The sequence below is a fragment of the Oncorhynchus masou genome, chromosome 28 (genome assembly GCF_036934945.1).
Source record: "Oncorhynchus masou masou isolate Uvic2021 chromosome 28, UVic_Omas_1.1, whole genome shotgun sequence".
In the NCBI taxonomy this organism is placed as follows: Eukaryota; Metazoa; Chordata; class Actinopteri; order Salmoniformes; family Salmonidae; genus Oncorhynchus; species Oncorhynchus masou.
Genome location: NC_088239.1, coordinates 48,029,294 through 48,056,757, shown reverse-complemented (window position 1 = coordinate 48,056,757; position 27,464 = coordinate 48,029,294). Strand labels below are relative to the sequence as shown.

At 42.6% G+C, this 27,464-nt stretch overlaps 1 protein-coding gene and 1 long non-coding RNA gene across 4 annotated transcripts in view; one reads left to right on the top strand and one right to left on the bottom strand.

Moving 5' to 3' along the window:
* Positions 1-362: 362 nt before the first annotated feature.
* LOC135518599 (uncharacterized) lies at positions 363-1,993 on the bottom strand. The gene is made up of 2 exons (XR_010452183.1): positions 1,578-1,993; positions 363-1,313 (listed from the first exon to the last, which is right to left on the bottom strand). It is a non-coding gene; the product is annotated as an uncharacterized LOC135518599 (long non-coding RNA).
* An 8,887-nt stretch (positions 1,994-10,880) lies between these two features.
* LOC135517743 (serine/threonine-protein phosphatase 2B catalytic subunit gamma isoform-like) overlaps positions 10,881-27,464 on the top strand; it is a 31,775-nt gene continuing 15,191 nt past the window's right edge. For 2 of the 3 annotated variants that reach the window (XM_064942316.1, XM_064942314.1), the window contains exons 1-9: positions 10,882-11,515; positions 16,631-16,828; positions 16,905-17,029; positions 19,355-19,466; positions 19,594-19,739; positions 19,886-20,103; positions 20,211-20,305; positions 20,442-20,567; positions 20,682-20,759. In XM_064942316.1, the coding sequence (XP_064798388.1) occupies positions 11,455-11,515; positions 16,631-16,828; positions 16,905-17,029; positions 19,355-19,466; positions 19,594-19,739; positions 19,886-20,103; positions 20,211-20,305; positions 20,442-20,567; positions 20,682-20,759 (1,159 nt within the window). In that variant the 5' untranslated portion in view covers positions 10,882-11,454. Of the gene's footprint in view, positions 11,516-16,630; positions 16,829-16,904; positions 17,030-19,354; positions 19,467-19,593; positions 19,740-19,885; positions 20,104-20,210; positions 20,306-20,441; positions 20,568-20,681; positions 20,760-27,464 lie in introns of all 3 variants that reach the window. The other variant, XM_064942315.1, reaches the window with a different exon arrangement.

Below are 27,464 nucleotides of genomic sequence, written 5' to 3'. Positions count from 1 at the left end.
AGAGTAGCCTGGATCAAAATGTTCCTCTGCCCAGAGTACCTTAGGCCCGTTATTTTCTGGGTCTCCCAATATCCCAACTCAACACATTCATCTCTTGCTAGTTGCGCATTTATAGGGGAATTATACAACCAAAAAAACAAAACATTTAATGTAATTTTTTATTTTTTTTGTACTAAAAAATGATCTTCTGTTGTGATTTAAGAATTCGTATGGACTTAGAACATCCACAGACGAGGATGAGAATCACTACACATTCGTTGTTTCTCTATAAGTAATTGTAATAGTGAGAATACATGTTTTTTTAAGAAATCCCAAACCAGGAAAAATCTAATAGAGAAAACAGAATTCAGGAAAATACCAAATAGCATTTTAGGGGGGCCCCCTTAGAGTTGTTTATTAACCATCATTTTACCAAGTATATTGAGGGAAAACATGTTGTACAGCAAGGACCTAGGGAAGACTTGCAAGGATGAAGGAAAAGAGAAGAATGTACCTATTTGAAAGTTAAAAGAATGCTCTCATGCTGGAATAGGTTAGAGACCCCTGATGTGGAAAATGTCATAGTAGTCATATAAGTCAAGACATATTCAAATACACTACTGACATAAGGCAAAACATACAAAATCTTACCAGATACTCATTAGATTTTTGAAAAAAAAATATTCCCATGCCATACAAGATTCTTATTTGTTTTTCATTACTCTTTTCCATTTGGGAATGTACCTATAATACTATTCTGAAGCTGACAACAAAAGCTATAAATCCATTCAAAACTGTAAATACATTCAAGTAAATTTTCCATACAACAAATAATGATAAACTGGAAAAATGTAGCTTGAATTCTGACTAGTATTTATAAACATTTAAAGACGGTCTCCTCTGCTCTCTGTGACTGGAGGGGGAGTTGCTGGATTGGGAGTTGGCGGAGCTGGAGTTAGAATATCCTCAGTGACACATGCAGTAACGTCCCCTGGTGAAGGTGTCGTTTCATTGATGACTGGCCCATTTGTGGATGGTGGGATAGTTGACATGGCAGCAGTGGGTGGGTTCACTGTGGTTGGAGCAATTGGTCCAGGTGTCGTCCTCTCAGGGAAGATCTCCTCTGAACTTGATGAATCAGATTCTGAGGACTGGTTGGATTCTGAAGATTCTGAGGAAGAGGATACTGAAGAATCAAAGGCCTTTGGTGATCCCGGGCCTCTTCCCTTGCTGTGTCTGAAGACATCTTCAGAAGATTGGCCCCGCTCGTACCATTTCAACCATTCCAATGGATCTGATGCTTTATGGCCATTGTGGTGTCCACGCCTGCCAAACTGTGGAGTGAACAAAACACAAGACAACAGCACCTGAAAAATACTGTAACGATAGCCACTACCAGGGGAGCACCTTTGGTTTTAGAAGTGGGGGAGGGACATAATTATTATTATTTATTTTTTTATCCAGTCGGATAAACACTCCAAACAGCCTACCCGACAGGGGGGACAATTTGCAATTTCCCAGTGAAAGTTGCGCCTCTGGCCACTACTACTACTAATTATGGAAAAGGAAGGAAAATATCAAAATGTTCACCCACTTACCGGTTTTGTGAATGCTGTTGTGATAAACACAACAAGAAGTGCAGTCCTCAGTAGCTCCATCTTTGACAATTATTTTCTGATTTAAAAAAAATTAAAAATCAAATGTAGTTTACTCTGAGTAGAGGTCCTGTATGAGCCTACTGTGGAGGAGAACATAAAATGGACAGACATCCAAAGCTGGAGTTAATATAGCCAGTGTCAATGAGTAAACCAAGGGTTGGGCAGCCATCTAATCCTTGGAATGTTGCAGGAGGATGACTTGGCCGGATATTTCCCACTACAGTAGAATAGGCTTTCTGACTGTGTGTAACACCCATCTGCCATTTCATCACTGAAAATGTTCCTCTCTGAACTCCAAAACTGAAATAACTCCAGTGTAAACAAAATAGTAAATCAGCTAGGCAGCCCCTCCTTTGTTGAAGAGATCCATTGTGTTGAAACATCTGAAAATGAAAAAAGCTGCTACGATATCTGTCACTAGAAAGATTTATATATTTGCCAGAAGCAACACTGTGGTTTTATTTTACATAGTTTGAACTATTTGATTAGTCAGGTTCTTGCCTCACTAGCTCAAACTAGTGACGATAATCATTTAAACCACAAGCTTAGCCAACAATATATCATGGAAATTCCCTGAAACCAACTAATTTATGATTCAAAATGTGTAGACATGCCTTGCGGCAGGTAGCCTAGCGGGTTGTGCATTGGGCTGGAAACTGAAAGGTTGGTGGTTCAATTACACAAGCCGATAAGGAAAAACCTCCGTTGATGTGCCCTTGAGCAAGGCACTTAATCCTAATTTTCTCCAGGGGCATCATACTACTATGGCTGACCTTGTAAAACAACAGATTTCCCTGGATCCTGGTATGTGACAATATGTTACTCATTGACACTGGCTATATTAGCACCAGCTTTGGATGTCTGTCCATTTTATGTTCTCCTCCACAGTAGGCTCATACAGGACCTCTACTCAGAGTAAACAATATTTAGATTTTTGGACTTTTTTTATCAGAAAATAATTGTAAAATATGGAGCTACTGAGGCCTGCACTTCTTGTTGTGTTTATCACAACAGCATTCACAAAACCTGTAAGGGTTTTCGTCTTCCTCCTCTGACGAAGAGGAGTAGTAGGAAGGATCGGAGGACCAATGTGCAACGTGGTACATGTCCATTTTAATATAAAAAACTGAACACAACAAAAATACAAACTAACACCGTGAATGCACAAACGAAAATCGAAACAGCCCCGTATGGTACAGACACAGGAGACAATCACCCACAACTCAAAAGTGAAACCAGGCTACCTAAGTATGGTTCTCAATCAGGGACAACGATTGACAGCCCACCCAACTCACGCCCTAACCATACTAACACAAAGACATAACAAAAGAGCTAAGGTCAGAACGTGACAAAACCGGTAAAGTGGTGAACATTTTGATATTTTCCTTCCTTTTCCATAATTAGTAGTAGTAGTGGCCAGGGGCGCAACTTTCACTGGGAAATTGTTAATTGTCCCCCTGTCGGGTAGGCTGTTTTGAGTGTTTATCCGACTGGATTAAAAAATATAAGAATAATTATGTCCCCCCCACTTCTAAAACCAAAGTTGCTCATTGGGTTGATCCAATATGGGTTGGGGCTAGGAAAACATAATATAGGGTTATGCTGTGGATGTTAAATACATTTTAAAATTGAAGATAATGTTTGGTGGCTCCTCAGACCCTCTCACTACACACACAAAATCAAACACTCAAATGAGGCTGATATACACTGAGTGTACAAAACATTAGGACCAACATCCTAATATTGAGTTGGACCCCCTTTTGCCCTCAGAACAGACTCAATTCGTTGGATCATGGACCTCTACAAGGTTTCGAAAGCGTAGCACATAGAAGCTGACCCATGTTGACGCCGATGCTTCCCACAGTTGTGTCAAGTTGGCTTTATGTCCTTCGGGTGGTGGACCATTCATGATACACACAGGAAACTGTTGAGTGTCAAAAACCCAGCAGCATTGCAGTTCTTGACACACTCAAACTAGTATGTCTGGCACCTACTAACATATCCGGTTCAAAGGCACATTCACCCTCTGAATGGCACACATACACAAGCCATGTCTCAAGGCTTAAAAATCCTTCTTTAACCCGTCTCCTCCCCTTCATCTAGGCGGATTGAAGTGGATTTAACAGGTGACATTAATAAGGGATGTCGTGTAAAGAGCAGATGTTCTTAATGTTTTCTATACTCAGTGTATTTTGATACCTTGCCTTAGAGATCTTACAACACAACAAAAACAGTTGAGTATCAACAGCTAGTGTAAACTAAACAGCGCCAACTAAAACAGATATCAACACTACAGAGTAGATACATTTCCTGGGACATTCCCCCTGACTGTGTTTCACTGAACCAATCATCATCGTCATCCTTTAGGAAAGTTTCTTCCCAGAACCAAGGTTGATGACAAATGGGGGAATTTTGGTGTCAGAGAATAGGGATAATGTGTTTACATGTCTAATGGAAATTCCCTGTTAGAAACAACTCATTGTTAATTACCGTCGAAGAGTAAACCTACTGGGCAAAAACTGGTTGAATCAATGTTGTTTCTGTGGAAAACTGATTGGATTTGAAAACGTAAAGGAATTTAGCTTCCCCCTCACCCAATTTAACCTAAATCCAATGACAGTGACATTTTTGGTTGATTTCACGTTAGTTGAAAACTCAACCCATTGTAAATCAAAACTTGAACTGACATTCCTTGTCAGTACCCTGTCAACCATTTTGAAAAATGTACTATATTGAGACTGATGACAATGACAAAAAGTCAATTAAATCCAGTCATAGCTGCTGTAATCTCATGCAAGGAGCTGTCAAAAAGGTAGCTGTCAGCGTCAGTGGTGTATAGGTGAGGACGGAGTCAAGCGCAGGACACACAACTGAGTAAAAATAACGTACTTTACTCTGGGAAAATAAACAGTACAATAAATTCACGTAGGGATAACAAACCCTAACACACAAGACTAACAAATAACAGGAACAATCACACACAAAATATAATGAGAACCAGAGGGTTAAATAGGGAAATAATAATAACGTAATGGGAACCAGGTGTGTACAATCAAGACATAACAAATGGGAAAAGAAATGTGGATCAGCGGCAGCTAGAAAACTGGTGACGAAGACCTCTGAACGCCGCCCGAACAATGAGAGGCACAAACTTTGGCGGAAGTCGTGACAGTAGCAGTCTAAAATGGAGATAGAAATATCTAGGGAATCTATGTAATGAAGAATCATGGTTTGTTAAGCAATTTCCTTTTATAACGTCAGAAATATTGACTAACAAGTTCAATCTTGCCCAACCTGTTGCATCCAGGGTGGTTCCTACATGAACCTTGGTTCCAACCACCGACAGAGGGTAGATGTGAGGACGCAGAGCCTCGAAGCAGATCGATGGCACAGTCCCGGGGCGATGAGGAGGGAGACAGGTGGTGCAGGTTTTGGAAGATACTTCCCGCAGGTCCTGGTATACCTCCAGGATGTTGGGCTAAAGGGCAACCACAGGACTCTCAACCAACGTGGAACCACAGGGGACGGGAAAGCAGGTCCTCCGGCATTTGGGTCCCCAGTCCGTGGTTTTCATCCTCGACCATGAGATGGTGGGGTTATGGCGTTGAAACCAAGGGAGGCAGAGGATGATCTTGTGAGCTGGTGATGAAAGGCAGTGTTCTCCTGATGGATGGACTCCACAGTGAGGGTGAGTGGTTTGGTGATGTGCGTGATGGTCCCGGAACCTAGTGACAGATTATCGAGGGCTTGAACTGGGAAAGGAGAGGAGAGCGGGGATGAGGTGATGTTAAGAGAGGAGGCAAGGGTCTGGTCAATGAAGTTCCCCGAATACACTAACGCTGTAGAAACAATACATGAGGGACAGTCAACTAGTGTAATCAAATCCAAAAAGGGTTTGGCGGAAAGTGATGAAGAGGGGATACTCACTCCTGCCATAGGAGGTGGAAGATCACGTGATCGTCCCTCTGCTCTCGTGGATCCCGAATTGGGATGTACCGGACACTGCTGGAGCTGGTGCCCTCCTTCACCTCAATAGAGACAGAGCCCCAGCTGTCTTCATCTGCGTCGCTCCGCCACAGAGAGGCGTGTGACCCCTACCTACATGGGTTCAGGATCTGATCCAAAGTGTTCACTGGGGATGGGGGGGGGGAAGTGAGGAGAGCACCGACGCTACTGAAGTAGGTTATCGCGATGAGTGTGTCCACGGAGAGGTTGTCATCTCGACAGGACAGTGCCGGCTGGACCTCCTCGCACAGTCCTATTCAGAATAGCGTATAAAGCTCTGGCTCATTCCATGCACTGGATGCTGCTACTGTCCGGAAGGTGAGCGCGTACTTGGCAGCCGTCTGGTCCTCCTGCCAAAGATGGAGTAGGCACTCACATCCCTCTCTGCCCTCCGGTGAAGGATCGAAGACAGCCATGAACCCCCTCATACAAATAAAGCTCCTCCTCTCTAGGAAGCCACAGCATTTAGATGGGGTGCCGTCATATTTATCTGGGATCGTGGTGTTGACGAAGTTGGTATCAATTCTCGTCGACCGACTGGGAGATGTTCGGATTTCCTGCTGCTTCCATTTGTAGAGGCAGTTTTCTATAAAGTAGACGCTGGGAGTCGAGAAGCAGGTGCAGGTGGTAAGATTAATATAACAAAGAACATGGAACAATACAACATAAGAGTAGTGTCTTGACACAAACACAGAAACAATACTGACTAGGGAATGAACCTAAGGGAGTGCCAGATGAAGGGGAGGTAATGGAGTCCTGGTGTGCCTTGTGATGAAGCACAGGTGATGGTTGATGATGGACACCAAGGAACTCTCAACCTTCTCCACTACAGCCCCGTCGATGAGAATGGGGGTGTGCTCGGCCCTCCTTTTCCTGTAGTCCATAATCATCTCCTTTGTCTTGATCATGTTGAGGCAGGGGTTGTTGTCCTGGCACCACACTGCCAGGTCTCTGACCTCCTCTGGCTGTCTCATCGTTGTCGGTGATCAGGCCTATCACTGTTGTGTCGTCGGAAAACTTAATGATGGTGCTGGAGTCGTGCCTGGCCGCGCAGTAATGGGTGAACAGGAAGTACAGGAGGGGACTGAGCACGCACCCCTGAGGGGCCCCCTTGTTGAGGGTGAGCATGGCAGATGTGTTGTTACCTACCCTTACCACCTGGAGGTGTCCCGTCAGGAAGTCCAGGATCCAGTTGCAGAGGGAGGTGTTTAGTCCCAGGGTTCTGAGCTTAGTGATGAGCATTAAGGTCACTATGGTGTTGAACGCTGAGCTGTAGTCAATTAATAGCATTCCCACACAGGTGCTCCTTTTGTCCAGGTGGGAAAGGGCAATGTTGAGTGCAATAGAGATTACGTCATCTGTGGGTCTAGTGTTTCTGGGATAATGGTGTTGATTTGAGCCATGACCAGCCTTTCAAAGCACATCATGGCTACAGATGTGAGTGCTACGGGTCGGTAGTCATTTAGGCATGCTATCTTAGTGTTCTTGGGCAGAGAGACTATGGTGGTCTGCTTGAAACATGTTGGCATTACAGACTCGGTCAGGGACACGATGAAGTGTCAGTGAAAACACTTGCCAGTTGGTCAGCGCATGCTCGGAGTATACTCCTTGGTAATCCGTCTGGCCCTGCGGCCTTGTGAATGTTGATCAATATCAGAAGCACACATTCTTTACAATCACAAACACTCACCCCAAAATTGACTGGTTATTCCACTCCCCTTGTTTTGTCATCCACCTATGTTGAGAGAAAATAATCTAATATATCAGAACTGATGTTCAGGTGACGTACCATTTTGATAAATGTGTTACATTATTTTAATCACGCACTTACTGGGGCAGCAAGACAGAAGCTCACAAGTAGAATAACCGTCATTATAAGGCTACCTGTATGAAGGATAATCAGAATTGTATAGATCAGAATTACCTGACATGCCATTTACAATGAATAAAGTGAATCTACAAAATGTTCAAAGAGTATGAATCCAGTTAGATGACTGTGTATCCTACAATTCCAATTTGACATCTTAGTGGGCTTATATAAATGGTTCACCTATACTGAGCTATCCAATCAGATCACTGCCCTGTTATTTGTTTAATTAGTTTCAAGTCCCACCATAACTTAATTCAATATGAATCACTGATCAGTTATTATGAAATGAAAGATGTCTCCCATTGATTGTTTTAAAAAAAGTGTTTTTTTTGGGGGGGGGGGGTTGTTCCAATACTGCTGGACAGGAAACAACACACAGTACTGATGTATTTTCTGAGGTGAGCATATCATAGAAAGGGTGGAGCAATGCTGTGATGGTAAAGTCTAGACTTGATTCTGGTGGGTTCAATTGTAATTTGGGATTGTGGAAAAAAATAAATGAGCTTGGTTTGAAGTTTAATTCACATTCATAATGTTTAGGTAGTTGTCACGTTTACTCCTGCTCCCCCTGTCTCCTGGGGTGGCAGGGTAGCCTAGTAGTTAGAGTGTTGGACTAGTAACCAGAAGGTTGCATGTTCAAACCCCTGATCTGTTGTTCTGCCCCTGAACAGGCAGTTAACCCACTGCTCCTAGGCTGTCATTGAAAATAAGAATTTGTTCTTAACTGACTTGCCTAGTTAAATGAAGGTTAAAAGAAATCTCCTGCGCTTGACATTTTATCATCATTACGCACACCTGCCACCATTGTTATGCTCACCTAGACTCCATCATCTTCCTGATTACCTCCCCCATATCTGTCACTCCCCTTGGTTCTTTCCTCAGGGGTTATTGACTCTGGTTCATGTCTGCATTCCGCCCCCCTTTTTTGTATGTGTCTTGTTTTGGGCGAGAAATTATTAAATTTGCACTCTATACTTGCTTCCTGACTCCCAAGTGTGTATGTTACTGTAGATGGCTTTAGGTGTTTCATTATAAATGTTGACATTTGGATTGGTTCCTGTGGATCATGTTGGTGGATTTCATAGTGATTTCTATTTTTCATTATAAACTGGTTGGTTTGAGCCCAGAATGCTGATTGGCTGACAGCTGTGGTATATCAGACAGCACACCACGGGTGTGACAAAACATGTATTTTTACTGCTCTAATGAATTATTGGTAACCAGTTTATAATAGCAATAAGGTAGCTCACGGGTTTGATATATGGCCAGTATACCACAGCTAATTGCTGTATCCAGTCACTCCGTGTTGCATCGTGCATAAGAACAGGCCTTAGCTGTGGTATATTGGCAATATACCCCACCCCCTCTGGCGTTATTGATTTTATATTGTACAAGTATACTATTCTGCTTTTATCGAACCGCTAATCATACCCCTCAAAGCCCTCATAATCCTTGACCAAGCGCTTTATGCTAAAAGGATGTAGCTAATCCTATAGAGTAGACACCATTGGATTCCCAGTAGAGCAGTGTTTCCCAATCAGGGGTACTAGGACACAGGTGCTCCTTGAGAAGACTCATGAGACCACAGGGGTACTCTGGGCAGAGCAATATGTACTTGGTGGTACAGTAACCAAAAAAGGTTGGGAACCACTGATATAGAGGAATAACTGTAGCCCACATTAACTCCAGTCTGTATGTCATTGTCCTTCTCACAGAACAAACTTTTCAGTGTATGTCTTACTGCTCTGGCAAGTCTAATGGATCCTGAATAATAGCTAAGCACTTGAGTATTGCTATCTGTCTGATACCAGGGGACACAAGTGTATAAAATACATTTTCTGTTTATAATACTATAATATAGGTGGATCAACAAGAACCTGAAAAGAGTGGAAATGTTGAGGTAAGAGAACATTGCCATGTCTTCTTCACACTTTAAAGCATGTCTGTACTTACACGGCCATAGTGACGTTGTATTATCTGTTAGGAGGAGGTGGTGTTGGGAAAAGTCTCGCTCATGATTTATTTCTCATATCATTGATGATGTCTTCTCTCCCAGAGTCCAACTCTTATTGGAGCTCCATTGGCCCAACCCACTGGCACTACAGCTACCACCCGGACCATTACCAAACAACCCCTACAACCCTTACTACACATACCCCAACTACTACAACCCTTAGAATGTGCTCAACATGTATAACTACGGCTTGAACCCTACTATAAACAACCCTCTCAGTGCCTACACTCTGCCCCCATTGTGACCAGTCTGCCCAAGCTAACCCGCTGAGGGGAGAGGAATAGGCCTACTCATCATCATGTGTACATAGCCCACCTATAATTTAGCCCAAACAACTACCTCTTTCCCTAATGTATTTAATTAATTTATTTATTTTGCTCCTTTGCACCCCATTATTTTTTATTTCTACTTTGCACATTCTTCCACTGCAAATCTACCATTCCAGTGTTTTACTTGTTATATTCTATTTACTTTGCCACCATGGCCTTTTTTGCCTTTACCTCCCTTATCTCACCTCATTTGCTCACATCGTATATAGACTTGTTTATACTGTATTATTGACTGTATGTTTGTTTTACTCCATGTGTAACTCTGTATCGTTGTATGTGTCAAACTGCTTTGCTTTATCTTGGCCAGGCCGCAATTGTAAATGAGAACTTGTTCTCAACTTGCCTACCTGGTTAAATAAAGGTGAAATAAATGTATAAATACATAAATAAATGTGGTCTCATGAGCTGTGCAGTAATTTGAGCCATTTCTCAATACAATAAAGACTTCAATCAAATTCAGACATATCGTTTTTTTTTTTCGTTGTCGGGGCAAGGTGGATTTCAATTGTTTTTTAAATAGTCAAAAAACTGACAGGAGAAAGCAATTTATTGCATGAGTCAGGTTAACGTCATTGTACTGAAGCCTCCATCACTAGTGGCTAGCGACATCTAGTGTCCGATGAGTATATTGACTAAAACAACTGTTCTGAGAGGTGAATTGTCTGTTGAACCAGAAGTGAAGAAAAGCAGCGAAGGGACGGTGACACAGCAAGTTAGGTATGTAGGTGCGGTATGTCCAATAGCATGTCCCCCCCTATGCATAAAAACGAGTTTACACATGCAAAATGTCCAAACAGCCTTAACAGCGTGCACGAAGGTACATTTTCAAGACACTTGAACAATAATATGTTGGTATTGAAAGAAAACCAGTGTGTGTGTGTGCGGCCTACAAGCAGACAGCTGTGTCCTGTGTCCCATAAGTGTATGTCCCATAGTGTGTGTCCCATAAGTGTGTGTCCCATAGGTGTGTGCCGGCATGACAATAATACTACACTACCCACAACACCATGCGTTAGACAGACACAGCCATGTTGTAGGAAATCCGTTTGTGGTGGATTACAGTAATCCGACAGCAGAGTCTGGACGATACATTTGATCACGACCAAAACCCAAACCGAGAGGCCTGGACCAAATGAGGTACAGCCAAGAACAAACAGATGAAATTAAGACATGAACTGATGCGCGGTGTGTAAACCTGAGCAAAGTGACAGTGAGATTGGCTGGAAATCGTTTCCTGGACTGGAGCGGTCGATTCATCTGACAGAAATTGACAGCAGCTGGCTAGCTAACGTTACCTCCGCAGCGCAGGGCAGAGAGACAAGGCAGGAAAAAAGCTTTAATTTAGTGGTTAAAGTGATCTTCCCCTTTCCCTCCCCCTCACATCTATAGCTAGCTAACTAATTTACGCTCCTGCCTAGTTGATCTGCACTGCCCTAGTCTACAAGCCCGCTGCCGTAGAGGAAGGCTGCGGATCCAGAGGTGCTGTTCCAGCTAGCTAGCTAGCAGCACGGCTAGCTCATTTTACCAGCTAGCCTGCTAGCTACGCCGAGGAATTCACACCATTAGCTAGCTGTTTCCTGCTGGGGAAGACACACCGAGATGTCGGTGACGAAAGACCAAACGCCAACCAAACTGTCCACCACCGAGCGGCCCATTAAAGGTATACAGTCGTATCTCTATTAATTCAGCAAGTGGTTGCAGAGAATTTAACGTTAGCTAGCTTGTTACACGATTATTACAGCTAGTTAGTTAACTAGCAATCAAGCTAACTAGCTAGTTAGGTCATTGTTGTTCACTGTTTGGCGCAAGTGGGATAATATGGCATCTTTTTATTTCCTAGCATCCCTTGCTAGCTTGTTAGCCTGCAGTACAAGTAGGAGGACATGACATGTCATGATAGAATGTCAAGCAGCTAGCTATTAAATATTTGACACCGTCAATCTTGGACTAACAAACTAGGTAGTCAACTGTTTTTGAGCCTCCTAATTGATTCTATTTTTGTTGAATCTGACTGAACTGAAATAAATGTGTGTATGTCTGGTTCAGTAGACGTGTGTGTGTGTGTGTGTGTGTGTGTGTGTGTGTGTGTGTGTGTGTGTGTGTGTGTGTGTGTGTGAGAGAGAGAAAAAGAGAGGGTGTGTGTGGGTCTACACACACACACACACACACTGTTCCTGCGGCATATGCTGAATGACTGTCAGTGGATTGAGTGCCATAGAGCGGGTCTTTTTGATTTACAGCCAGGGTGGCCTATTAGGAGGTGTGGATTTGCTTTGCTACCAAATTGCAACATTTGCTTTTGAAGAATCTGCTTCTATTTGTAATGGACTTGAATGGTACAGCATGCAAATGGCAGGCCTAACAGTGCATAGCTACTGCTCTGTCTCAACTGTAACAGGTAGCAGGTACTGCGTGTAGCCTGATCTAACCCGGATCTATATTATGAAAATAACAGGACTCATGGACTTTGGGTTTGGCCACAGGGATTGACGAGGAGTAAGTAGTGACCTCTGGCTTTATGACAATGTACTTTGTTGTGGACCCAAAAAGAGAGAGTGTGAGTGAGTGATAGGCTCAGTGGGTAAGTGGTGCTTAGGAGCATGAAGATGATGTCATTATACCTGCATCTCTCTGACGCTGCCAGGCTAACCATCATCCGACAGAAAGCACTAGGCTATATACGACCACATTGCTAGCCCTCACAACCTCATACATAGGTCTATTGCATGACTCTGACATGACCACTGACCTCCCTGGCTGTGACTGACCAAGATGCTCCCCTCTCCCTCCACCGCTCAGACTGTTCTACCTCCATTCTTGCTTCTTGCTCCCTTATCTTTTGATTTTGTTGTATTTCATCTTATTAATTGAAATGTTTTTCTTGTATGTGTTAGTGTACTCTAATTCAGCTTGTAGCTGGCATAGTACACATTCAATTACATTTCAAAAATATTCTTTAAATTATATACACACACGATGTAACTTGTGTAAATCCAAATCTGCTTAATCTGATGTTACCTGTAGTTTTAAATGCAATTTTTTTATAGCTTTTAAAATCAAATAGAAAGTTGGCATCTCTCATGCTAATATTTTGATTAGTGGGGGACCGTTCTTTTGTCAAAAATAATGCGGCCTATGCCTTTAAATGTTTCTAGTGCGACGCGAGCATGCTTTTTAAAAGAATTGGCTGCGATCAATAATCCGTTTTTGGTCAGAGGTGTGTGTGTGGGCGCCTGTGTGAGTGGGTTGTCAATGCTCTGTGAGGGTTGACGTTTTGACCTTTTGGCTTATTTACCGAAGGTAACCTGATCAGGCCAGCCAGCTGCATCACTGCCCGTGTAACGACTATGTCACACATGCATGTATGGATATGGGCACTGATGCAGGTCCCAGGGAAGAACTCTATGGATATGGGCCCGGGACTAGAGTGTGTTGAGTGTGGAGTCACTCTGGATAAGATGAACCAGTATTCAGTGTATGGGTTACATATGATGAACTAGTTTAGTGTGACATGATTGGCTCAGTCTGTCTGTGTGACCTGCTTCTGTTTTGAAGTTTTACACTAACTAGATCACTCGGCCGAGAAAGCCAATCAAGATATAGCTAGACCGAAGAGAATTAATATTTTTGCTATTTTCATAGCGGGAATTATGGATGCAATACCTGGCGCCACGCCGACGATAACATAGACCGGGTTCTAATGAATGAATGGTAGAATAATAATGTGGCTAGGACTTAACATTTAATATAGCCTGGAGACAGACAGAAGAGAGAGAGACACAGATAGAGATGGTTATTTGCCAGTCAAACCTGCTCTTCCTGACAGAAGTAACTAGTCCTAATGCAAATGTGACGCTCTATTCTTACCCACTCACTCAGCCATGCAGTACACCCATAAACGCTCTCTGTCTTTCTCTAGAGCCAACACCTCTCTGTGAAAGGATGGGCACCCTGAGGTCTCCAGAGGGTGTGTCCTGGGGTTCAATTGAACAATAGATACATTAGGGGGTGGGTCCTGGGGTTCAATTGACCAATAGATACATTAGGGGGTGGGTCCTGGGGTTCAATTGACCAATAGATTCTGGAGGGTGTTTAATGCACCAATTATTTACAGCGGTTAGTGTTAGTAGTAGAGGTAGACCGATTATGATTTTTCAATGCCGATAATGATTATTGGAGGACCAAAAAAAGCAGATACCGATTACTCGAGCCAGACGGCCCAAGCGGTTGCATATACCCTGACTCTGCTTGCACTGAACGCAAGAGAAGTGACACAATTTCCCTAGTTAATATTGCCTGCTAACATGAATTTCTTTTAACTAATATACAGGTATAAAAATATATACTTCTGTCTATTGATTTTAAGAAAGGCATTGATGTTTATGGTTAGGTACATTTGTGCAAAGATTGTGCTTTTATCGGCAATGTGCTTTTGTTAAATCATAACCTGTTTGGCGAAGTTGAAGTAGGCTGTGATTCAATGATAAATTAACAGGCACCGCATTGATTACAGTTAAAGTCGTAAGTTTACATACACTTAGGTTGGGGTCATTAAAACTTGTTTTTCAACCACTCCACAAATTTCTTTTTATCAAACTATAGTTTTGGCAAGTCAGTTAGGACATCTAATTTTTCCAACAATTGTTTACAGACAGTTTATTTCACTTATAATTCACGGTATCACAATTCCAGTGGGTCAGAAGTTTACATACACTTAGTTGACTGTGCCTTCAAACAGCGTGGAAAATTCCAGAAAATGTCATGGCTTTAGAAGCTTCTGATATGCTAATTGACATCATTTGAGTCAATTGGAGGTGTACCTGTGGATGTATTTCAAGGCCGACCTTCAAATGCAGTGCCTCTTTGCTTGACATCATGGGAAAATCAAAAGAAATCAGTCAAGACCTCAAACACAATTGTAGACCTCCAAGTCTGGTTCATCCTTGGGAGCAATTTCCAAACGCCTGAAGGTACCACATTCATCTGTACAAACAATAGTATGCAAGTATAAACACCATGGAACCACGCAGCCCTCGTACCGCTCAGGAAGGAGACGTGTTCTGTCTCCTAGAGATGAATGTACTTTGGTGCGAAAAGTGCAAATCAATCCCAGAACAACAGCAAAGGACCTTGTGAAGATGCTGGAGGAAACAGGTACACAAGTATCTACATCCACAGTAAAATGAGTCTTATATCGACATAACCTGAAAGTCCGCTCAGCGAGGAAGAAGCCACTGCTCCAAAACCACCATAAAAAAAGCCAGACTACAGTTTGTAACTGCACATGGGGACAAAGATCATACTTTTTTGAGAAATGTCCTCTGGTCTGATGAAACAAAAATAGAACTGTGGGGCCATAATGACCATTGATATGTTTGGAGGAAAGGGGGGGGGGCTTGCAAGCCGAAGAACACCATCCCAACCGTGAAGCACAGGGGTGGCAGCATCATGTTGTGGGGGTGCTTTGCTGCAGGAGGGACTGGTGCACTTCACAAAATAGATGGCATCACGAGGGAGGAAAATGATGTGTATATTTTGAAGCAACATCTCAAGACATCAGTCAGGAAGTTAAAGCTTGGTTGCAAATGGGTCTTCCAAATGGACAATGACCCCAAACATACTTCCAAAGTTGTGGCAAAAAAGGACAACACAGTCAAGGTATTGGAGTGGCCATCACAAAGCCTCGACCTCATCCTACAGAAGATTTGTGGGCAGAACTGAAAAAGCGTGTGCGAGCAAGGAGGCCTACAAACCTCACTCAGTTACATCAGCTCTGTCAGGAGGAATGGGCCAAAATTCACCCAACTTATTGTGGGAAGCTTGTGGAAGGCTACCCAAAACGTTTGACCCAAGTTAAACAATTTTAAAGGCAATGCTACCGAATACTAATTGAGTGTATGTAAACTTCTGACCCACTGGGAATGTGATGAAATCTGAAATAAATCATTCTCTCTACTAATTATTCTGACATTTCACATTCTTAAAATAAAATGGTGATCCAAACTGACCTAAGACAGGGAATGTTTACTGTGATTAAATGTCAGGAATTGTGAAAAACTGAGTTTAAATGTATTTGGCTAAGGTGTATGTAAACTGCCAACTTCAACTGTATATGCAATGCAGGACAAGCTAGTTAACTATACATGGTTGATGATATTACTAGGTTAACTAGTGAATATGTGAAGATTGATTGTTTTTAGTAAGAAGTTTAATGCTAGCAACTTACCTTGGCTCCTTGCAGCCACAATATCCTTTTGACTCTGCACTCGCGTTACAGGTGGTCAGCCTGCCATTGCAATGTAATCGGCATCCAAAAACTCCGATTTACCAATTTGTTATGAAAACCTGAAATCGGCCCTAACCTCTAGTTTTTTGTTTTTTTTTGTAATTTTTTTTTTAACCTAGGCAAGTCAGTTAAGAACAAATTCTTATTTTCAATGACGGCCTATGACGGTGGGTTAACTGCCTGTTCAGGGGCAGAACGACAGATTTTGTACCTTGTCAGCTCGGGGATTTGAACTTGCAACCTTTCGGTTACTAGTCCAATGCTCTAACCACTAGGCTACACTGCCGCCCCTTAGTAGTGTTAGTAGTGTGTATTCCGTTAATCCAGGCTGCATCACATCCGGCCGTGATTGGGACTCCCATAGGGCAGCGCACAATTAGCCCAGCATTGGTAGGGTAGGCCGTCATTGTAAATAAGAATTTGTTCTTAACTGACTTGCCTAGTTAAATAAAATGTAAAAAATGACATGTTGTTTTTATTGTGTTGTAGCGGTGCCCTACCCCCCTGGTTCCAAGCTGACTGTAAAGGACCTGTATGTAGATGGGAAGCCCAGTGTTGAGGTACTGAAGAGCCATCTGGTTAAGGAGGGCCGCCTTGAGGAGGAAGCAGCTCTACGCATCATCACTGATGGAGCCAACATCCTGCGACAAGAGAAATGCATGCTGGAGGTGGAAGCACCTATTACAGGTAACCTCTGACCTCTAATTAACCCCTAACATATTCAGACAGACGGACCTCTAACGTGTGTGTGTGTGTGTTGCAGTGTGTGGGGATGTCCATGGCCAGTTCTTTGACCTGATGAAGCTGTTTGAGGTGGGCGGCTCGCCCAACAGCACCCGCTACCTGTTCCTGGGGGACTATGTCGATCGAGGTTACTTCAGCATCGAGGTCAGTGTGTGTTTCAGCATCTGCTGTTTCATCTGACATTTGGAGTCATGGCCTGCTACACAGCCTTGAGTCGCAGGGCTTAGGAGCACATCTTTAAATAGACAGGAAGCACACTACCCAGTACCACCGCCCTCCCCCACACAGACGAACAGAAATGCACACTACCCTCCCTAACCCAACACACACTGTTGGGTTTAAAAATATTGTGGGAAGGCTGTGAATAGCATGTATTCTAATGAATTAAAGAGATTCTCCGGTACTTTTGTAGCTGTGAAAGTAGAGCTTTAGAGCCAGTAGCTGTGAAAGTAGCGCTTTAGAGCCAGTAGCTGTGAAAGTAGCGCTTTAGAGCCAGTAGTTGTGAAAATAGCGCTTTAGAGCCAGTAGTTGTGAAAGTAGAGCTTTAGAGCCAATAGTTGTGAAAGTAGCGCTTTAGAGCCAGTAGTTGTGAATGTAGCGCTTTAGAGACAAGTGGTCCCTGAAAATTCCGTACTACGTCACATAGTGTATGTGAAGGTATGTGCCCCACGTCATTGCTCTCTTTCTTTCTGCTGTGTGTGCGTCTTGCAAGCCCTTAATCAAATGGCAAGGAACTGAATCTCATTGTCTTGAACTTGATTTGCTAGGTGGCTGGCGCATGGGAGGAAATGTGAGAGAAGTTGGCTTTTATCATAGCTAACGCTAGCATCATGATAGGAATCGTAGCTAACGCTAGCATCATTATAGGAATCGTAGCTAACGCTAGCGGCATGGTAGGAATCGTAGCTAATGCTAGCATCATGATAGGAATCGTAGCTAACGCTAGCATCATGGTAGGAATTGTAGCTAACGCTAGCATCATGATAGGAATCGTAGCTAACCCTAGCGTCATGATAGGAATCGTAGCCAACGCTAGCGTCATGATAGGAATCGTAGCCAACGCTAGCGTCATGATAGGAATCGTAGCCAACGCTAGCGTCATGATAGGAATCGTAGCCAAGGCTAGCGTCATGATAGGAATCGTAGCCAACGCTAGCGTCATGATAGGAATCGTAGCCAAGGCTAGCGTCATGATAGGAATCGTAGCCAAGGCTAGCGTCATGACAGGAATCGTAGCCAATGCTAGCGTCATGACAGGAATCGTAGCCAATGCTAGCGTCATGACAGGAATCGTAGCCAATGCTAGCGTCATGACAGGAATCGTAGCCAATGCTAGCGTCATGACAGGAATCGTAGCCAATGCTAGCGTCATGACAGGAATCGTAGCCAACGCTAGCGTCATGACAGGAATCGTAGCCAACGCTAGCGTCATGACAGGAATCGTAGCTAACGCTAGCGTCATGATAGGAATCGTAGCTAACCCTAGCGTCATGATAGGAATCGTAGCCAACGCTAGCGTCATGATAGGAATCGTAGCCAACGCTAGCGTCATGATAGGAATCGTAGCCAACGCTAGCGTCATGATAGGAATCGTAGCCAACGCTAGCGTCATGATAGGAATCGTAGCCAAGGCTAGCGTCATGACAGGAATCGTAGCCAATGCTAGCGTCATGACAGGAATCGTAGCCAACGCTAGCGTCATGACAGGAATCGTAGCCAACGCTAGCGTCATGACAGGAATCGTAGCCAACGCTAGCGTCATGACAGGAATCGTAGCCAACGCTAGCGTCATGACAGGAATCGTAGCCAACGCTAGCGTCATGACAGGAATCGTAGCCAACGCTAGCGTCATGACAGGAATCGTAGCCAACGCTAGCGTCATGACAGGAATCGTAGCCAACGCTAGCGTCATGATAGGAATCGTGGCCAATGCTAGCGTCATGATAGGAATCGTGGCCAACGCTAGCGTCATGATAGGAATCGTGGCCAAAGCTAGCGTCATGACAGGAATCGTGGCCAACGCTAGAGTCATGACAGGAATCGTAGCCAACGCTAGCGTCATGATAGGAATCGTAGCCAACGCTAGCGTCATGATAGGAATCGTAGCCAACGCTAGCGTCATGATAGGAATCGTAGCCAACGTTAGCATCTTGGTAGGAATCGTAGCCAACGCTAGCGTCATGGTAGGAATCGTAGCCAACGCTAGCGTCATGATAGGAATCGTAGCCAACGTTAGGGTCATGATAGGAATCGTAGCCAACGTTTCCGTCATGGTAGGAATCGTAGCCAACGTTAGCGTCATGGTAGGAATCGTAGCCAACGTTAGCGTCATGGTAGGAATCGTAGCCAACGTTAGCGTCTTGGTAGGAATCGTAGCTAGCTATCGTTAGCGTCTTAGCTATGATTCTTATTATGATATTAACGTTAGCATCATGAGAGGGATCTCACACACACTCTTTCTATCTTCAGTGCGTGTTGTTCCTGTGGACTCTGAAGATCAACCACCCCACCACTCTGTTCCTACTCAGAGGAAACCATGAGTGCCGACATCTCACAGAGTACTTCACCTTTAAACAAGAGTGTGAGTGGTCCTTGTGTATTTAGTGTGAGTGGCCCTTGTGTATTTAGTGTGTGCGCCTGTGGGTGTGCCTATGTGTGGGTGGGTGCATGGGTGTAATAGTAATAATGTCCTCTTCGTTGTGTTCTAGGTAAGATAAAGTACTCTGAGCGTGTGTATGATGCGTGTATGGAGGCGTTTGACTGCCTTCCCTTGGCTGCGCTCCTCAACCAGCAGTTCCTATGTGTCCACGGAGGCCTGAGCCCTGAAATCACCTGCCTGGATGACATACGCAAGGTATGACCCCTGACCTCTATCCCCTGACCTGCTCTGGGTTAACTTAGCCAGCTAAACCAATTCAAATGATTATGTTAACTCATTAGACCAGTGTTTTAATTGGGAAACCCTGTAGATCAACTTTGTTTAACTCTTGTGTTGACCAGCTGGATCGGTTTAAGGAGCCCCCTGCATTCGGACCCATGTGTGACCTGCTGTGGTCAGACCCTGGAGAAGACTACGGCTCTGAGAAGACCCAGGAACACTTTGCTCATAACTCTGTTAGAGGCTGCTCCTACTTCTACAGTTACCCAGCAGTATGTGACTTTCTGATGAACAATAATCTGCTGTCAGTAATAAGAGCACATGAAGCCCAAGACGCTGGGTGAGTATTATCCATAATATGACGCATGAATAAATAATAATATTAGTAGTAGTATAATACTGTTTTGTGATATTAAAAGTGTATTTCCTGTTTAATTTGTATTTCAGGTATAGAATGTACAGGAAAAGCCAGACGACAGGTTTTCCTTCTCTGATCACGATCTTCTCTGCTCCGAATTACCTGGACGTGTACAACAACAAAGGTAAAGAAATGACCAAGGCCACACTCCATTTCAAACCATGACAACAGGGAAGAAACCATGACGACAGGATAGAAACCATGGCAACACATGGGTAGATAGATTATGTATATATGTGTGTGTGTGTGTGTCCTTGTAGCGGCGGTGCTGAAGTATGAGAACAACGTGATGAACATCAGGCAGTTCAACTGCTCCCCCCACCCCTACTGGCTGCCCAACTTCATGGACGTCTTCACCTGGTCTCTGCCCTTTGTAGGCGAGAAAGGTGAGTGTGTGTGTGTGTGTCTGATAACTTTGGGCTGCATGTTACCTTTGCAAAACTGACCTGTGAGATAACGTTGTGTGTTCGTGTGGTAACCCTGTGTGTTTTCTCCTACAGTGACAGAGATGCTGGTTAATGTGCTCAACATCTGCTCTGACGACGAGCTCATGTCTGAAGGAGACGACACCTGCGAGGGTAAAAAAAAAACACGCCCTGTTAAGAACTCTTTTTATTTATTTTTATATTTTTTTATATATATTGACTTTCAATGTAAGCAAATGATGAGAAGAGGCTGAAATAGCAGCATTTTGTTTCTTCAAGGAGGAACTGAAACCTTGGAAGTGAAGTTGTTTTTGACTGAAGTGCGTTATTGCTCATCACAGAGCAACGGTAGATGTGAAGGTAAATAGACAGACCTAAAGGGTTGTTAGAACAAAGATCTGTATATAATGACTAGGGATGGGGGTTTGAAATAATTTCACTATTGGAATATAGTATCATGCATTTTTTTTGCCGGATATTCGAAATACATGTGACTCTTCTAAACTGAGCACTGCTGCGTGAGGGATAAAGGCTGCCGCGCTATTGCTGCAGCTGGGCCGGTTTGTAATTTATGAGATGGGAACGAGCAGACGGGGGAAGAGAGAGCAACTCTACTACAGCCTAGACTATCTCACTTGTAGCAGCCACAATGTTATTTATGATCCCATATAACAGTGCCTGTCTTGACTGGAGTAGCCTAGCTAGAGAAGCTAGCTCCGCTAGTCAGCTAGTTGAGGCCACATGCTGCACTTTTTCCCAAACCCCCATTCAGATAAAACAACAGCCTACCTGTTGGTTGCCCTACTCCTTCTCATTTCTGTAACTTTTAATTCTGTAATTTCATCCATTTTGCATTGCTTTAGTAAACTCTCACTCCACTTGCTACACGCTGAGCCTCTTTGCCCCCTTGATTGGCCAACAAAAACAGCAAGTTACACACATGAAGGCTACCGGTCATCTGTCAGTATTTGTATGGGGCGCACCGTGCACATTGTAAAAACTAAATTGAAAATTTTGTTTTATGAAATTAATCATTTGAAAATCATGGTATATTCTTGTATGCAACTATGTCACATGAATATTACATTTTTTTTTAATTAGAAAAAGCCTTTTTAGTTATAAAATAGGCCTATCATTGTTTTCTCGCTACAATGTATACTCTCACAAGTATTCGAATACTAGCATCCGTTCAAATATTCAAAGAACCGTACACATCCCTAAAATTGACGCAATGCTCATCTGCCGCCCTTGAGTCCTTGTCTCAAAGGCAGGAAGGCAGGCAACAAGCTTAGGTGCAAGATAAGCCCATAGAAACACATTGGGGTATTTCTGGACAGATTTTGGCAAAAGTGAAACCTCTTGTGTCGCCTCTTCCCCTGGTTAAAAGCATCAATTCTAAGTTTGAGACTGAAGGTCTGCTTTTAAAGAGCAACTGCCCCTAAAAACCAACTTCTCATTTAGAAAATAGCCTATTAATATTAGTCAGAATATGAGTCAGAAATATTTATTCTACTCTCAAAATGTACTATGAAGTGTAAATAAGAACATTTTGGTCTTAAAGTCTGTCTCATCCAAAACAGAGTGTTGTGAGATTTGTGGACGAGACTGTGTTGTGAGATTTGTGGACGAGACAGTGTTGTGAGATTTGTGGACGAGACAGTGTTGTGAGATTTGTGGACGAGACAGTGTTGTGAGATTTGTGGACGAGACAGTGTTGTGTGATTTGTGGACGAGACAGAAACAGAACGTGAATGAAAGTGGGGTTTGTTTCAAATCAAACCATATGCCCCCAGCTGGCTGCACACAAGTAATTATCAATCCGGAGTGCAGCTGCACGCCACCGTATCGTAATACCTGTGGTAAATTTAGCCTAGGGACCATCGGTAAATTATGATTTATAAACCTCAAACCAACTATATATGTAAAAAAAAATCATGTACACATTTTGAAAGCATTTAATGATAACTAAAAGGTGTGCCAGCATGAAAATATGGACTCATTTACATTGTGTACTCTTTTGACAAACACAAACTAGCCCCGGAGATATAGTGCCAAAATGACAACATTTTGTTGTTTGACAGCCTGAATGTAAAAAAAGTTCTCTATTTAAAAGATAAATAAAAAAACTCACCCATTTTACACAATCGCCATATACAGTTGAAGTTGGAAATTTACGTACACTTCGGTTGGAGTCATTGAAACTCGTTTTTCAACCACTCCACAAATTTCTTGTTAACAAACTATAGTTTTGGCAAATCGGTAAGGACATTTACTTTGTGCATGACACAAGTAATTATTTAGATTATTTCACTTATAATTCATTGTATCACAATTCCAGTGGATCAGAAGTATACAATACACTAAGTTGACTGTACCTTTAAACAGCTTGGAAAATTCCAGAAAATTATGTCATGGCTTTAGAAGCTTCTGATAGGCTAATTGACATCATTTGAGTCAATTGGAGGTGTACCTGTGGATGTATTTCAAGGCATACCTTCAAACGCAGTGCCTCTTTGCTTGACATCATGGGAAAATCAAAAGAAATCAGCCAAGACCTCAGAAACAAACTTGTAGACCTCCACAAGTCTGGTTCATCCTTGGGAGCAATTTCCAAACGCCTGAAGGTACCACATTCATCTGTACAAACAATAGTATGCAATTACAAACACCATGGGACCACGCAGCCGTCATACCGCTCAGGAAGGAGACGCGTTCTGTCTCCTGGAGACGACCATACTGTGCAAATCAATCCCAGAACAACAGCAAAGGACCTTGTGACGATGCTGGACGAAACCGGTACAAAAGTATCTACGTATATCCACAGTAAAACGAGTCCTATATCGACACAACCTGAATGGCTGCTCAGCAAGGAAGAAGCCACTGCTCCAAAGCCAGACTATGGTTTGTAACTGCACATGGGGACAAAGATCGTACCTTTTGGAGAAATGTCCTCTGGTCTGATGAAACAAAAATATAACTTTTTGGCCATAATGACCATTGTTATGTTTGGAGGAAAAAGGTGGATGCTTGCAAGCCGAAGAATACCATCCCAACCGTGAAGCACGGGGGTGGCAGCATCATGTTGTGGGGGTGCTTTGCTGCAGGAGGGACTGGTGCACTTCACAAAATAAATGGCATCATGAGAAAGGACAATTATGTAGTTATATTGATGCTACATCTTGAGACATCAGTCAGGAAGTTAAAGCTTGGTCGCAAATGGGTCTTCCAAATGGACAATGACCCCAAGCATACTTCCAAAGTTGTGGCAAAATGGCTTAAGGACAACAAAGTCAAGGTATTGGAGTGGCTATCACAAAGCCCTGACCTCAATCCCATAGAACATTTTTGGGCAGAACTGAAAAAGCATGTGTGCACAAGGAGGCCTACAAACCTGACTCAGTTCCACCAGCTCTGTCAGTAGGAATGGGCCAAAATTCACCCAACTTCTTGAGGGAAGCTTGTGGAATGCTACCCAAAACGTTAAACAATTTAAAGGCAATGCTACCAAATACTAATTGAGTGTGTGTAAACTTCTGACCCACTGGGAATGTGATGAAAGAATTCAAACCTGAAATAAATCATTCTTTCTACTATTATTCTGACATTTCACATTCTTAAAATAAAGTGGTGATCCTAACTGACCTAAGACATGGAATTTTTACTAGGATTAAATGTCAGGAATTGTGAAAAACTGAGTTGAAATGTATTTGGCTGAGGTGTATGTAAACTTCCGACTTCAACTGTTTTTCCAAGTAGATATAAGTCAAAACTGTAACTCGGCCACTCAGGAACATTCACTTTCTTCTTGGTAAGCAATTCCAGTGTAGATTTGGGCTTGGGTTTTAGGTTGTTGTCCTGCTGAAAGGTTCATTTATCTCCCAGTGTCTCGTGGAAAGCAGACTGAAACAAGGTTTCAGTATTTGTATTTTTTTATGGATTTGCATTAGCCAAGGCAGCAGCTATTAGTCCTGGGGTACAGCAATATTTAGGCAGTCATGTACAATTTTAAAAACATTACAATACATTACGCAACATATTTCACAACACATTAAGTGAAAGCCCTCAGGCCACTCCTACTACCTCATATCTACAACATAAAATCCACGTGTGCGTGTGTCTTCACAGTCCCTGCTGTTCCGTAAGGTGTATTTTTATCTGTTTGTTTTTTTAAATCAAATTTTACTGCTTGCATGAGTTATTTGATGTGGAATAGAGTTCCATTTAGTCATGGCTCTATGTAGTACTATGCGCCTCTGGTAGCATGTCTTGTGGTGTATGCATGGGTGGCCATGCTAGTAGTTTAAATAGACAGCTTGGTGAATTCAACATGTCAATACCTCTCTCAAATACAAGTAATGATGAAGTCAATCTCTCCTCTACTTTGAGCCAAGAGAAATTGATGTGCATATCATTAATGTTAGCTCTCTGTGTACATTTAAGTGCCAGCCCTGCTGTACTTGGCCAGTTGTAATTTTCCTAAATCCCTCTTTGTGGCACCTGACCACACAACTGGACATTAATCCAGGTGCGACAAAACTAGGGCCTGTAAGACCTGCCTTGTCGATAGCGTTGTTAGGAAGGCAGAGCAGTGCTTTATTGTGGGAAGACCTCTCCCCATCTTAACTACTGTTGCATCAATGTGTTTTGATCATGAGTTTACATTCCAGGGTTATTCCAAGCAGTTTAGTCTCCTCAGCTTGCTCAATTTCCACATTATTCATTGCAAGTGAATGATTTGTTCCAAATACAATGCTTCTTGTTTTGAAATATGTAGGACTTATTTTTTACCACCCATTCTGAAACTGACTGTATCTCTAAGTGTTGCAGGGGTTTCACTTGCTGTGGTAGCTGATGTGTCTAGTGTTGAGTCATTAGGATACATAGACACACATGCTTTACTCAGAGCCAGTGGCAGGTCATTAGTAAAGATTGAAAAAAGAAAGAGGCCTAGACAGCTGCCCAGGGGAATGCCTGACTCTACCTGGATTATGTTGGAGAGGCTTCCATTAAAGAACACACTCTGTGGTCTGTTAGACAATTCACAATATAGCAGGGGATGTAAAGCCAAAAAACACAAGTTTTTCCAGCAGCAGATTATGATCGATAATGTCAAAAGCTGCACTAAAGTCTAACAAAACAGCTCCCACAATCTTTTTATTATCAATTTCTCTCAGCCAATCATCAGTCACTTATATATGTGTTGAATGCCCTTACCTGCTTCCCTCCAGGCCTATAGGCACACACATTCCAGTAGGCTTAGATTGAAGAGATTGCAAATAAAATAAAATCACATTTTTTGTCACATGCTCTGAATGCAACAGGTGACCTTACAGTGAAATGCTAAAGGAGTGGCAATATCGTCCGCTATCATCCTCAGTCCTTGTTATTTTTTTCACCTCTTCCACACTTACTTAACGGAATTTAAAATTACAATGCTTATCTTTCATACTTTGGTCAGTTGTGCATGTATGTGTAGGTTCAGAATATGTTATTGGCATGACATGCTTAAGTTTCCTAACCCTGCCAATGAAAAAATAATTTTAAGTAGTTTGCGATATTATTGGGTTTTGTGATGAATAAGCCATCTGATTCAATGAATGATGGAGCAGAGTTTGCCTTTTTGGCCCAAATTTAATTGAAGGTGCTCCACAGCTTTTTACTATCATTCTTTATATCATTTATCTTTGTTTCATAGTACAGTTTCTTCTTCTTTTTGTTCGGTTTTGTCACAGGATTTCTCAATGTACAGTGTATTTGCCATTCGGCTGTGCAGCCAGATCTATTTGTCGTTCCCTTTGCCTCATCCATCTCAACCCTACAATTTTTCAATTCCACATCAATCCACACGGATTCAAATGTTGTTACATTAATTCTCTTAATAGGTGCATGCTTATTTAGTAACTGCAATAAGCAATTTCATAAATGTGTGAAGTGCAGCATCTGGTTGCTCCTCATTATCCAGGCTGCATCACAATCGGCCATGATTGGGAGTCCCATAGGGCGGCGCACAATTGGCCCAGCGTCATCCTGGCTTGGCCAGTGTAGGCCGTCATTGTAAATAAGACTGACTAGTTAAATAAATAAAATGACACACCACATTTTCAACATAGGAATCACTAGAAAACATCTTGTAAAACGTCTTGTATCTTATACACACTATATTAGGCACCGCTTTTGGAACTTTGGTTTTCCTGGGTATGGCTGCTATGTTATGATCACTACATCTGTTGGATTTGGATACTGCTTTAGAGCAGATTTCTGCAGCATTAGTAAAGATATGATCAATACATGTTTAGGATTTCAATCCTGTGCTGTTTGTAACTACCCTGGTAGGTTGACTGAACCATGTTGCATGCACTGGTTACAGTTTGAAGCTTTTTCTTGAGTGGGCAGCTTGATGAAAGCCAGTCAATATGTAGGTCACCCAGAAAATACCTCTATGTTGATAGCACATACATTATCAAACATTTCACGCATTATCCAGATACTGACTGTGTGCACTTGGTGGTCTATAGCAGCTTCCCACGAGAATGGGCTTTAGGGGAGGAAAATGAATCATCTGTAGCCATATTACATCAACAGCATTTCCTCTCTAAGCTTTACAGGAATATGACTGTGAACATACACGGCAACACCTCCACCATTTGGCATTCCTGTCCCTTCTGAAGATGTTGAAGCCAAGTATTGCTACCACTGTATCATCAAAAGGCATTATCTAAGTGACTTTCAGAGGTAGTCCGTATATGAATCTTATCAGTTACTCGCAAGTTCTTTTTAGCACTTTTTGGTGTTTCTTTTTTTTATTGCTTTACTTGACAAGCTTATTAGAGGTAGACATGACAGTGATATTTATGTTTG